Source organism: Diadema antillarum, unplaced genomic scaffold (assembly GCF_040938485.1).
Source record: "Diadema antillarum isolate AM-2024a unplaced genomic scaffold, OU_Dant_1.0 seq00000290_RagTag, whole genome shotgun sequence".
In the NCBI taxonomy this organism is placed as follows: domain Eukaryota; kingdom Metazoa; phylum Echinodermata; class Echinoidea; order Diadematoida; family Diadematidae; genus Diadema; species Diadema antillarum.
The window spans coordinates 797,870-811,664 of NW_027271316.1; the positions used below are offsets into that span (position 1 = coordinate 797,870).

At 40.3% G+C, this 13,795-nt stretch overlaps 1 protein-coding gene across 1 annotated transcript in view; it reads right to left on the minus strand.

The window, feature by feature from the left end:
• Positions 1–13,795, minus strand: part of LOC139730087 (uncharacterized) — a 79,654-nt gene that overhangs the window by 11,466 nt on the left and 54,393 nt on the right. The window contains exons 19-23 of the mRNA XM_071640996.1: positions 13,226–13,332; positions 10,955–11,040; positions 8,930–9,047; positions 4,113–4,227; positions 663–749 (exon numbers count right to left, since the gene is read on the minus strand). Of these exons, the coding sequence (XP_071497097.1) occupies positions 663–749; positions 4,113–4,227; positions 8,930–9,047; positions 10,955–11,040; positions 13,226–13,332 (513 nt within the window). The remainder of the gene's footprint in view (positions 1–662; positions 750–4,112; positions 4,228–8,929; positions 9,048–10,954; positions 11,041–13,225; positions 13,333–13,795) is intronic.

A 13,795-nucleotide genomic window follows, 5' to 3' on the forward strand; every position in this document is an offset into this window, starting at 1 on the left:
CAAAATGCAGGAAGATTAGTGAAAAGCTTTGAAAAAGTAACTGAAGAATTGGACAAACTATTCAACATTATAAACTTAGAGAATTTTGAGAGCTGATCAATTTCTTGCTTATTTACATCCACGTAGAGCAATATGTCACTCAATTGCAATAAAAGACACATGGAAGAACTCGACAGAAGAATTTCATGAAATTTGAAACACAGAAGATGACAAGTCATGAAAAGATGACACTGATATCTGACAGATTAATACATGATGCATCCACCTCCATCATCGAAACACAAAGGCCTTTTCACATCAGCCTATTTTTTTTTTTTTTTTAATGCCATAGCTTATGACTTCGGTAGACCACATGACTTCAAAATATCACATACGATTTGTGCGCAGGTTGCCACAATCGATCGGGTCACATTCACAGGGCAAAGACGGGATCCATCGCACTAATGTCTTATAATGTCAAATATTATAAGTTATTCTTATAAATTATCATTATTATAAATTATAAATCATAATGTCAAATAACACGATATTTTGTCATTGTGTTATGAAAATCTAAGCAAGAGATTCTACGGATGCATTATTTTGAAACATTGGGCCTACATGAAAGTGCCTAATGAGTGCCTTTAAAGTTTTCATGACGTTTCAAAGATCATATGACTCACCGTCATGGCGAGGTCCTTCTCAGGGTGTGCTACGAGATAATTCTCCCACTTCACTCCCCGGGAAACCTCTGCCGTTGAGCGCTTTGACTGGTATCAATACAAGCAAGGATGGGGAGAAAGTCTCAAAAAGGATGGCACAGTATTGGTGGAGATGAGCATTGAACTTTGACCTTTTTGTAATTTACTGAGACACCATTTATAAAATATTACACAGCATACCATTCTTAGAGGAATTCAAAGTTTACACGACGAAAATTAGTTAATTTAAAATGGCTAAGATATCCAAAAATAAAGTAAAACAAAGTGATCCCAATAAAAGGTAGGTCTAATCTTTTATTAGGATCGCTTTGTTTGGCTATCTCAGCCACTTTTTTTTATCAAATAAATGTTGAATTCCTCTTAGAATTACATGGCTATTGCTCTTTCATATTTTGTAAGAGGTTTCTCATTATTTCATTTAAAAGAAAATGAAACCTGAAGCTAGGTCCCTTCCAAAACTTTACCATTCCTTTTAAAAAATTACAAAAGAAAGCTCATCATGAGATGATAGTACATGTATGATTACTCTCTGACAAGACTGTGATAAAGTCAGACAGGGTGCTGTTTAACTCTTTATGTGCCCCATTCACACGTCCGACTCAGTCGACGGCGTGCCAACTTCGCATATTCTGCTCAACAAACAAAGCCGCCAAAACCGATTGATAAATCGCTAATCCCACGGTACAATCAAAGCGTTTCTCGCGCTTTTGTTCCTCTCACATACGGTTTGCATTCTATGTGGTGATTGACTATCAAGCGGTGTTCCCAACTAAATTTGTGTGTACATTCTAAGTTTCTGGCACTATTTTAGGTGCAAAAGTCATGCCTTTACAGTAATGTATAGCAACTGGTAATTCAAAAGAAAATTTGAAAGTAGAATTGTCATACATTGTATATGAAAGCAAAGTTTCGCATTCCTCTTTAACTTTGCTCACTATTATGTCCAGCTTAACAGAAATTTGTAGAAGTTATACAAATAGGAAAAACCGAATTCTTTCTCAAAGCATGACTACATGTACATTCGTGTCTCAGAATAACGTGGCACACAGGGGGTTTCCACCATGGCACATAAAGAGTTAAAAAATTACAAAAGAAAGCTCATCATGAGATGATAGTACATGTATGATTACTCTCTGAGAAGACTGTGATAAAATCAGACAGGGTGCTGTTTAACAATGTTGCCATCTTGAAAATGGAATATACACAGTCCTACATGTTACCATATTCTGTGATATTGTGCATGACTATTAAGCCAAGAAAATGTCTGGGTTGAAAAAAATTGACAAACACTTCAAAGAAAAAAAAAAGTGAAAATTTTCCAGAAACCTAATATCCCCTACGGAAGATTTTCAAGAGACGGCAGCATTATAATAAACCATTCAGTCAACAGTTTATGAGCATGGTGATATTTGTTCATACATCTCAGGTTATGAAATTCTCCAAACCATTTAATGCTTTATTGTTTATGTTCATACATCTGAACATCACCACAGAGCTGAGTCTGCACGGACAAAAAATCTCTAAAACTGAGGAGCTGCAATTTTATACATCTTCAACTTTACATTTAGCTGATCAGGGCCCTGTTTTATCAAGATAAAGTTAGCGTTGATCGTGAAATCAACGCTAACTTTATCCAACTTGAAGTCTGCTATAACTTTAAATCAACTGCAAGTTTCCATTTTACGAAGAGCCTTAATAGTCGATTATAGTTATAGCTCATCACCATGACTTCATTATTGATTTAGTCAAAACAAAAAACACGGGACGAGGCTGGTTTCCGGTACTGTCTGCTTAAACACAAAACAATACATTAAGCAAAACAAACAACAAAAACATGATTGTTTGCCATGGCCACGGAATCGTAGTCTGCTAGTGCGACGCAGTATTATTAGCGCTACAGCCGCTGAATTAGAAGTAATATAAGTTTGCAACAAAACTGCAAAATACGCCGTTTTGCGTTGTATTGAAAAAAGTAGGTCGATAGATCTAGCACATCCCGAGCTCAACGAAAATCTGCGTACGCGCGTACCGTAAAGATTCCGCACACTACGTAGGATCCATACAGATATTTTAATTACAATGTACAGTGTATACAGTCAGTATACATCTCTATGGTAGGATCTCAGTAAATCACTCAGTAGTATTCATTGACACTGACATGGATCTAAACGTACAGTAACTGACTGTCTGAGCTCGAGGTGAAGGTCGTGTAGGCCTATGCATTGTTTCAAGTCTTAAATTCAATAGGCTGAAGTCCTGTGTGTTTACTACGTGTAGGATTATGGAAACTTGTGAGAGTGTGGTGACTACAGTAGCTTGTTTTTACCTCTACGGCGCAGATCGGCTTTGTAAAGAATAGATCGCGAGTCTACATGTCGAAATTCTAACGTTGTAGACTTAGACGCTCTATTATAATCTGCAGTAGACTCTACGGTACGTGTTATACGGTAAGTACAAACGACTCGCTGAACATAACGTTACTTAGGCCTAACGTTAAGCCTATTACTGGTTAGCCTAACTTAGATCTCAAGTTACTGTCGTACTCGTTGCTATAGAATTAAACTCTTTATTTTCTGTACAGGCCTACTAAATTAGTATCTATTGACGAACTAGCTCTACGTAGGCCTACGCACGTCAGAAATCACTGGTTTTCTCGCATATGGGTTCTTTGGCAAGATATGCATTGCACACAGACGCAGTTCCCGTTACAGTACCGTATTCGGTTACTTGCCCTTCTTGCTGGCGATGGCTTGATTGGCAGGCGGGCGGGCGGGCCGAGGCGCCGGGCGCGCAGGCTGGGACTAAGACTGCTGTCTAGGGTGTTTGCGTGCAGCAGTCGCGTAAGCAATGCGTGCCGATCGTGAATTTCAAGCAAGGAAAAGACCATAATTACATAAAAGAAACGCAACTAAATGTTAGAGAAAGTGAGCAGTTAACAGACAAACATTTGTGACAAGACCCCAGCTAGACTAGGAAAGTGTGACAGTCATCTTTCTTCTTTAAATTGCCTTACAATTGAGTCTACCTAGACTGTTTCTACTTAAAGTTGATATTTATTAACTGTTAAGTTAATCATGGATTTGGAGCGGTTGAGAAAACTTATAATTGATTTTGGAGGAAGTTAATTTTTTTTCCAACTGTGGGTGTCTTGATAATACGGACTTTAACTTTAAAGTGGACTTAGAGTTGATATGAGAAGTTAATCGTGGATTATCTTGACTTAACATTAAATTTATCTTTTGATAAAACGGGGCCCAGAAGCAAGTATTGGGCTTCGAAATGAGATGGAAGAATATCGAAGGGGTATTTGAACTTTGTCTTCGGAAAACATCCCTATGGATTGATCTGCATTTCAATGAAACTAAAGAAACTCTTCTGAATTCTTAAGATACCAGCCTCTCCAGCGCTCACCTTGATTTCTTCGGACCGCTTCTGAAGTTTGGTTGCCTGGGTAACGAGAGAGTTGTCATCCTCCTGTCCGCTCTTTTCATCGCTGATGAAGCCGTACTTGTCGTAAAGCTGCTCCCTGCAAAACAGGAGACGCCAAGAAATGATGGGAAATTGTAATAGCAAGTAGAGTAAAATTAGACAAATAGAATGAAACAGCTGATGCTAACTCATAATTGACCATGAATGTGAAAGGTACAGAATCATTGGAAGTACCATTTATCTGAAGATAATGATCGCTTTAATAACACATTATGAAATCCAAACATGGAGTAGCATTGTACTTATATGTCTTGCATAACAGATTTCACTTTTGAGTAGGAATTATTTAAGATAATGTTCCACACCATAAAAACCATGATTGTAATTCAGTTGTTGTTGGCTTCTTAATTTTCTTTTCTTTTTTTTGTGAACGCAAAGTGGAAATAAATTCAAATCAATCAATCACTTGCCTTGTGCATACACACACACATACAGAGGAGAGCTTAGCCAATACAGTCAACCTTGATATAGTTGACCTTGCTTAAAGACCTAATAAAATGGTTTAGGCATTTTTTTCTCAATGATGTAATAATATCAAATGTTAAATTCTAAGTAATTCTATGGTTGTGCGGGTTTTTTTACTGTTCTGAATTTTGTTCTATATTTGTTAACATAATGGATGCAATTTCCTCGGTTTTGGAAAACTTGCTATACTTTCGCCGCATGCGGCGCACTATCACTTCTAAATTGTGATGACGTCTAAGAACGGAGTTGTTCACGACCAGTCTAGCCGTAGCCAGCGAGCTGGCAAGGCTATGCTAGCGCAGCGCAGCGACAGCCGGCCGGCGGCTGCACTGGCTACGCTAGCGCTGGCGGGGGAGCGAGCTAGCGAGCGCATAGCAGGTGCTGCGCTGCACTATTGCCATTGGCTAAGCCTTTAGACAAAAGAATATTTAATGAACTGTATCGGATTTAATACTGCCAATAATACAGATTACAACTGTGGTACGCTTGGATATCCATTATTTTCGGCAAACTCGTGAAATAGGCCCTACCACTGCGTGTCTGTACTAATAGTAATACTACGGCGACTCGCTTGTTTCAGCCCCACCGTGTGGCGTTCATCTCGGTAGGTAAGCACGGCGGTGGGGCTGCCTTCCACAGTGAATACTCGTGAATGCGGCGAAAATGACTTCATAATATGGCCCTCGACTAATTTAACGGCCAATTTAACCATAAATACAACCCTACCTAACCCTAAACCCTAGGAGGACCTACCCTTGCTTGCTATAAACGCACGGGTACGGTGCACGCGCACTGCGGTGGGGCCTATTTCACGATAGCCCCACCACCACTGCGTGTCTGTACTAATACTACGGCGACTCGCCTGCTTTATAGGCCTAGACCTACTCGTGAATCCAGCCCCACCGTGGCATTCATCGGTAGATAAGCACGGCGTTTGGGCTTCCTTCCACAGTATGATTTTTAGCATAAAACAAACACTACTCGACCAAAATTGACGATAATTCTTGGTATCGTTTTTCTTAGAAAATGGCGCATCTAAATTACTGATAACAAATGTTGCAGAAACTGACTACGGGAAACTGGTTAGGCCTTCTTTTTTTTTTTTTTTTGAGCCACGACCCACCCTGTTGATATCCCCCTATAAACCGTTAGGCGTTAGAGTGTAGCCTCTGTACTACTACCAAAGATTCTGCTATTACTACTCACTAGTCTACTAGACCTAGTGCCGTAGTGGTAATAGCACTACTACTAGTAGTAGTACTAGTAGACTACTACTGCTAGTAGACTACTATAACTACTAGTAGACTGTTACTAGATCTACTACTAGACTACTACTGGTAGTTTAACTTGTAAGCGCCGGCCGACGGGCCAGCTAGCCACGGCCGGGACGCTCCCGCTTGCTTGCTGCGGCCGGAGTAGCCGCTCACTTTGTGAGCGAGCTGGGCCTGTTCTTCTAATCTACTTACGTACTAGACAAACAGTTACAACTTACAATGTCAATCATGTAGAATACAGGTTGTATATCCTTTCTAACGTTAAACTATATGGGGGCATACCAGACATACCACTCTGTATTTCCCAGGCGATCGTTTCCGTGAGGTCTATTCTCGGGCTTGGTGCCATGTTCATACGCTCTTGCACTGGCAGCGGGGGAGATGCAGCTGGTTCATATCGGTAAGGTGCAGCCCCACGATAACGTTCTGGTTCATCGGCTGCCTCTCCCTCCCCATCTTCCCCTTCAACTTCATGTGCCTCCTCTTCTTCTCCGCTATCGTCAGAGCTGCAGTCTTCATCATCATCATCAATGTCGAAGTTTACCCATATAGGGGAAGACATTATGCTCGAGGTACCAGGTATCTGTGCAAGCTAACTTAGTGATAATGTACGTGGTATAATGCGTACATGTCGACAGTCAGTGGATCGACCGGGAGCGCACATCCCGCGGGGCCCGGGCCTGGCCGGGCTAGCGCTAGCTATCGTGTACGCGCGTGTACCAAGCTAGTAATCTGAGTGCTTGTGCTGAGCGGCGTCTGCTAACTGAGCACAACTCCGTGCTTATACGTCATCAATCGGTTCAGGGGTGTTGGTCACGTGACTATCTTTTTCGCAAAAGCTGCAACATGGTCCTCCAAAAACGTGATATTTGGGGGAGTTTCTAGAAGCGATAAAAACCGGAACGACACTGACAACATATTTACATTGATAATCATGACATATATTTTACATTTCTTTTGCATATCAAAACATTTTGCAAGCATTTTATTAGGTCTTTAAGCCAAATACTGTAAAACGAGGAATTTTCGCGTGCACTTTAATTTTGCGAATTTCGTGAGCGCCAAGATTCGCGAAATTAAAATGCACGCGAAAGTCCTTGTTTACACTATTATGCACTGAACACCAGTGGCACTTCGCGAAAATTTCATGCCACGAAAAAGGCTGCCGGTTCCAATTCGCGAAAAATTCATGCCGCGAATATATCATGTTTTACAGGAATCAACTATTAACTATTAACGTGCCATGGTCGCCGAACGGCGACCTTAGTCCTGACGTGCCATGGTCGCCGACTAAGAAGAGCGAGAAAAACATTGATCATTTAAGTTCTTCTGGTACAGTAATGTGTTACACCAAGAAACTGCCAATGATATGTAGTGGTAGCTGATTAGCATAGCCATCGTTTCCACTAAAAATGTGAGCATGCTTACATTAGAAAATTTTGAGTAATTACACGATTTTTCAGCTAGATGTATTGTTTTCGTGTCGGGAAAATCCGCAGCGAGCGCACCCTCTGCGAGATGTGTATGCTATTGATTCTGCGTGTATTGTCTATGCGGTTCCAGTCGCATTGTTCCGCTTGGACGCTGTCCTGCGGGAAGCTCTTTTGATTTTGTCCCTCAAAGAGGGTCGTCGGTCAAGTCTTTCATCCTTTTGTTTTGGTGAACGTCACTAATCGTCCCCACGCTAGCATAGGAATTGCGCGCGGACAAAGACCTGCCGATTTCAATAGAGTACCTGCGCCCGTGGTCCGCTTAGACAAAAGAAGGATTAGTGGGCTCTTCCTTCTCAAGTGGACAAAAGACACTCTTCCAGGGCCCGGGACAATCACTTTAGTTTGAAATACACGATCTGGGACTAAAGGACTCAGATTTGGGAATGAATTACTGAGGCAGAAAGAGAAATTGTTGAGACAAAATAAACAGCTAGTATCTTTGGAATCATACAATTCTAGAACGCAACTTTGTTATCATTTGAAAGAGGAGATGTTGCTCTAAAACTTTCTCACAGAGTCAAGGGAGCGTTCTATTGAAGAAAAAACATGATTGACTCTTTTTTTTCCATACTACACAGAAATTGCTAATAATTTTTCTGATGTATCAATTATTTCTGCAATATTTCAGGTTCAGATAGATATTATGCCAAACTGACTACATGACATGAAAGAACAAACATTTCTTGATATATGTTGTGTAGAACTCAATTCAAAACAGTCAATAGTTTCAGAGATATGGCGGTTTTAAATTTCATTGTCAGTGCAGTATCGAAACGTTCTGGCGTTAGGTAAAAACCTCTGGCACGTTAGGGGTTTTGGGCCTGGCACATTAAGAGTTAAAGTTGGAGGTCTTTTCAATTCATCTTATCTTTATATTCTATTGACTTAGTCCCTCATAAGTGAAATTTTCTTTCTATAGTTGAAGCTATCTATTCAGTCCAAATAGATTCAACTAAGGCCGTGTTTATGCTTCCCCTTTTCGGGCCAGAATCAGCGTTTTGAAACGTGATTAGTGCAAAACGCTGTTGCGTTCATGCTCACTTCGATAGAAACGCTGATTCAAAACGCCGATCCAATACGCACAAAAAGGTGCGTTTACGATCGGCGTTTCTGACTAATCACGTTTGACAGGGAAGCATAAACGCAACAGCGTTTCTAAACGTGTTTAGAGTGACGTCATCTAAACGCCTTTCCGGTTCATGTGAAAAAGCGCACGCCCGGCCAGGGTACATGTACTGTGTATACGCATGTCTTTCCCAGCTGCTCTCCCAGGCCAGGCCACCAATCGCAGCACGTGCCCCAATTTGACCTGCCTCTGCTGAGGTCAGCGAAGCAATCGCAATTAAACGCTCTTTCCAAGGCTCGAAGAAAGTGAGCGTAAACAGTGCTCCCATGAACGGCGTTTTGAATCAGCATTTCCATACGCTGATTCTGCCTTCGCAAATTGAGCATAAACACACCCTAAGGCGAGGGTGAGTTTAGAATGCATACTGAGAGCACACTCTACCTTGAACTCTGTGAGTAGGACTTAATCTTGTCAGCTTTCACCTCGGAATCCATGGCTTCAGCCAGAAGTTTGGACACGATGTCATCAGAATCGGTGGCTCCTCGGTCCGACCGATCACCTAGAAGAAGAAGAAGGAAAAAAAAGAGAAGCAATGCCACAATAATAAATTAACACCTTAAATCTATGCGTTTCTTTTTTCATCTGGAATGCAATAAATATACGTTTATATATTTTTTTCCAATAAAACTGAAATCATTGCCATCTTCTAAACATAAACAATCTATTAGGATTTTGGATGGACCAAGTAAAGAAATTGTTATCCATGCTGACTGAGTAGAATGATGACATTTAAATGCACGACAAATCATTCCACAGCACAAACATTTCGCAAAGTGTGCACTCACTATCAAGAGAAGATCTATTAACAAGTATCAACATGCTACAATACCCTTGAACGAATGGTTTCTTCCAATGCTGACTGTCTGTAGGAAACATTGAGCACGGTAGTTTTAGCCTTCACCACTGTTGCCAATTTGGGTCAGATAATGATTGAATGTTGCCCAAAGCAGTTGTAAGAAGACCTACATGTACTAGAGTGCTTATTCACAGTATAACACTGCCCTGGTGATTTGTCCGTTGTCTGTGAGTGCTTGGAGAGAGGCGCTAGGCTTAAAGGGGCATTCCAGACGATTTTCATAATTTTACATCATGTTGTACATAATTCGACAGCTCCGTGTATAGATTCATGGAATTTATTGTAGTCCTTGAGCAGAGAAACCAATCAATTGAAAATCTTAAACAAATTACACTGAACAGTGTTGATGACATTAGAGCCTCATATATTTCAGAAATGTAGCAGAGTAATTCCATTCCAATACCGCTTGCTTAACAAGTTCATCCGTGAAGAATCTATGCATACCTTCTTCTTTTGTTCTGCTTCTTTGAGCCCCAACTCATGAATTCTTATGGTGAGGCTGCCATGTCATCATCCTTGTTCATTGCAATTTGTTATAAATTTTTAAAACATTCTCTTTCCTCATCCCAATCACTATAACTTCTGAAACTCTGTACTTAGTTTAACTAATTTATAGTCGTTCAAAAGTAAAAGTCTGAAAAACATCCGGAGGTCCCCTTTCACCCTCACTGCAGACAGTGCTCCTTTGCTAGCATACCAGCAGCCAAGTAGCAGCCAAGGAGTGGTGCCCTGTACAATTTTTCTGTGAGCTCGCGGGGCAAAAGCCACCATTACGGAGTAGGGTATGCAAAACATCAATGTGGTCACAGGCATTTTATAAAGTCTGCCCTCTACAGGCAATGAGTATATGTGACCGTGCATCACAAAACAAACAAAAAGTCGCACACACTGATTTTGTGTGAGAACTGAAAATAAGTGAAATGGGCCAACCTAGCCGATCTTGACTTTTTCATATTTTCTGAAAGAGCGGGTCTTCTTTTACATTATGCTAAAATTTGGGGTCATAAAACGAGCGGGAAAGTGTGTTTTTCAGCAGTTAATCTCGAACATTTTTGGTAGAATAGTGTGATTAGGTGTGTCTTTAGAGTCCCTTTTTAATTTCTGAAAAACCTTGTACACACTCTTCACTTTCAACTCTAATAACTTATGAAAGGATATCGCTACTGCTTTGAAAGTTGGCATTAATTATGGCCAGAATGTGTTAATGAGGCATCTTTAATTTCAGTTTAATCTGATAATCCCTTCATTGTTGTTACTCTGGTGGTTTACTTCCTGTTTTTTGTCCCATTCATCGCGCAGCTAGCACAGTTTGGTAAAGATTAAGCGCTTGAATAGACACTGTACTTCAGAGCCTCTTTTCTCAGTTTGTACTTTTCCTGAGTTTGTGCTTTCTTTCCAATATTCAGATCATTTGATTTGAGTTATACATCATTTTAAAGCTTAGAGTCTGCTCTTTCAGAATATGGTCTTAGCTAAAAATCCATGTCTGGCGACTTTTTGTTTGTTTTGTGGTGCAGGGTCACATATTATCCTCTACTGTTCTGCCTCACCTCTCTGTGGTCCTCTCATTTCATTCAGGAGGAGGAGATACTTGCTCTCCGTCCTACAATACTCTGCTTCCAGGTCAATGTACTTTCTGTGGAAAGAAACGTGGCAAAGAAGGGGCTCAAAACAAGCACATTTTTTTGTGTAAATATTCTTTTTAGTGTCCTGAGCAAATGTAAGAGGCCCCCCCCCTCAACGTTTCGCGCGATGTATCGCTATCGCGAAAAGCTATCGCCACGATGTTTCATGACTTTTATCTTTAGAGTCTCCCGCATCTTTTGACAGCAAATTTGCGATTCCCCGGGCATGTGGTTCTGAAGTTGCGCATGAATATGAACGTGCATGTCAGACCAAAAATTGCTCAAAAACGTGAATTCGTGTACAATTTCAATGCAAACTGTGCTTACAGGCAAATTTCATAAAAGCTTGATTATTTGGGGGTTTTATTGATAAAAATCAAATAATAGCATATTTTCTTATTCGAAACAATGTCACAGACAAATTCTATTGAAAAAAAAAGAAAAACGAAGTATAAAAAGCAAAGAAATACATAAGAAATTCAAAAAAACAATTAAATACTTCAGAAATTTTTGCTGATGGCACAATTTCTTTCTCTTACATTTGCTAAGGACACTAAAAAGAATATTTACACAAAAAATGTGCTTGTTTTGAGCTTTATTTTGTGATTTATACCAAATTGTCTGATTTCATGCATCATTATGCATAAATTAGCCTAATTTAGCATAAATTACATTTTTTTTTTAAACTAACTTCATGGTACATGTACTTTAGATTTCATCATAGGCAATGTGTGTGCCGATTTTCGTCACGATTGCGCAGTAGGCGGCCCCCCTCCCAGCCTGTCATCTACCTAAATAGCCCGGCCTAGTTAGGGTTAAAGCACTGCCCCTTAGTATCTCCACACCAAACAAAAACTTTAAGTGGGACTGAACATGCAGCTGGTCAGCATTTCCTTGTGCGGTTTAAATCACTGCTCCATAGTATCTTGTGACTCAACAAAAACTTTCATAAGTGGGACTTAGCATACAATTGGTCAGCTTTTCCTTGTGGGGTTAAAGCGCTGCCCCATGGTATCTCTTGACCCAACATAAGATTCTATAAGTGGAACTGAGCTTATAGTCAGTCAGAATTTCTCACAACTATTAACCAATTTTCATGCCAACTCATACAAAACTATGTGATATGTCACCATCTTACACTTATAGCTACATGTAATAAGAAATTAGAGTCGAGAAAACAGCAAACATGATAATTTTGTTAAGAAACAAGATGGTTCACAATAGTTGCAAACTTTACCACTTTCCGAACAAGATGTACATTACTTGTTTGGATTTCATTGCCAAATGGGGGCGGTTGCATTTGATACAGTACATGTATGCAGAGACCCCAACCCCAAGCACCTTCTGATCTGGAGATTCTCCCGCCCGAAACCCCTCGCAAACGGGAGACTCCAAGTTGATGTGTGCGAAGTGCGAAGTTCCTAGGTTTCTAGATGCTCTCTGGTGCTATCTAAGGCTTATTTTTTCAACATACGATAGCAATAAGTAAAAAATCCTTTCCACCGGGAGACACAGAGCCAGGGCGGGAGAAATCAACTCTCAAGCGGGAGAACGGGAGATTTTGCAAAAATGGGTTTTCGGCGGGAGATCTCCCGTCGGAAACGGGAGAGTTGGAGTCTCTGTGTATGTGTACTCAAAACCCACACCTGCCACACCAACCCTTATCCAGTCCCCCCCCCCCCCTTTCCTTTCTTCCCCCTCCCTCTCCTCTTACCCTCCCCTTAGAAACAAACAAATACAAAAACTAACAAACAAACAAACAAACAAACAAACATATGCCACTGAAAGAAAAACATTCACTACAGAAAATGGTACCCTGTTGAGAATCCATTTTACAAAATGTACCTGTTCAGAATTGTGTTTTTTTTTTTTTAATACTAGAATCAGCAATGTTGTTTTACAGGTACAAGTACATCACATTTTTCTTTTCTCCATTTCCCATGGTTGTCACTTTGATATTATTGTAATTACATTTATGTACTTCTCATGTAATGTTACAAGTTTTAGGAAAACCAATAAAAATTTCTAAATAAGAAAAAAAAACCATTAACAGCAAAACAAAACACACATACATAAACAGACACACACACAGCACACACACACACACACACACACAAACAACAACAACAACCCAAACCACAAGAAAAATCAAGCAAAAAAAAGATTTAAATTGCCACACTTGGCACTGGCACTCACTCAGATAAAAACTTTTCCCGGACAACTGCGTCATTTCTCAGCTGGTTCAGCTCCAAGATCTCCTTGTTCAGGAACTTGTTCTGCATCTCAAACGCCCTCGCTGAGTCCTGGCAAATCACAGGGAAATACGAGTGTATAGCTATTTTCACTCAGACTTTTTTAATAGGAAAAGAATAGTGAAAAAATGAGCAATGGAAATGGAATTCCTTCGGGATTGGGAAACGGAGACCTCTAGCTGCCAGCCATGTGCTCTACCCACTGAGTTTTACAAAGCCCTAGTACAGTGTTCCTCCCAGAAACCCTAAATTCTCAATGCTTGGATGGTCAGAAGCTATAGCAGTGTATTGGTGTTTGACACACATGCACACATTTGAACCTGACATAAACCTGAAGGATAATTCAAATTGGGGATAAATGCGAGGGATCACTGAAGTGATGCAGCTATTTGAGTATGTAACTAGAAATGTCGCTATGGCGACTGGTATGCCTCCGCCATAATGCATGATTCTCCTAATAGGTCTAGATAGTACATGTGGACAATGTGTGATTACATTTTCACAAAATTGGCAA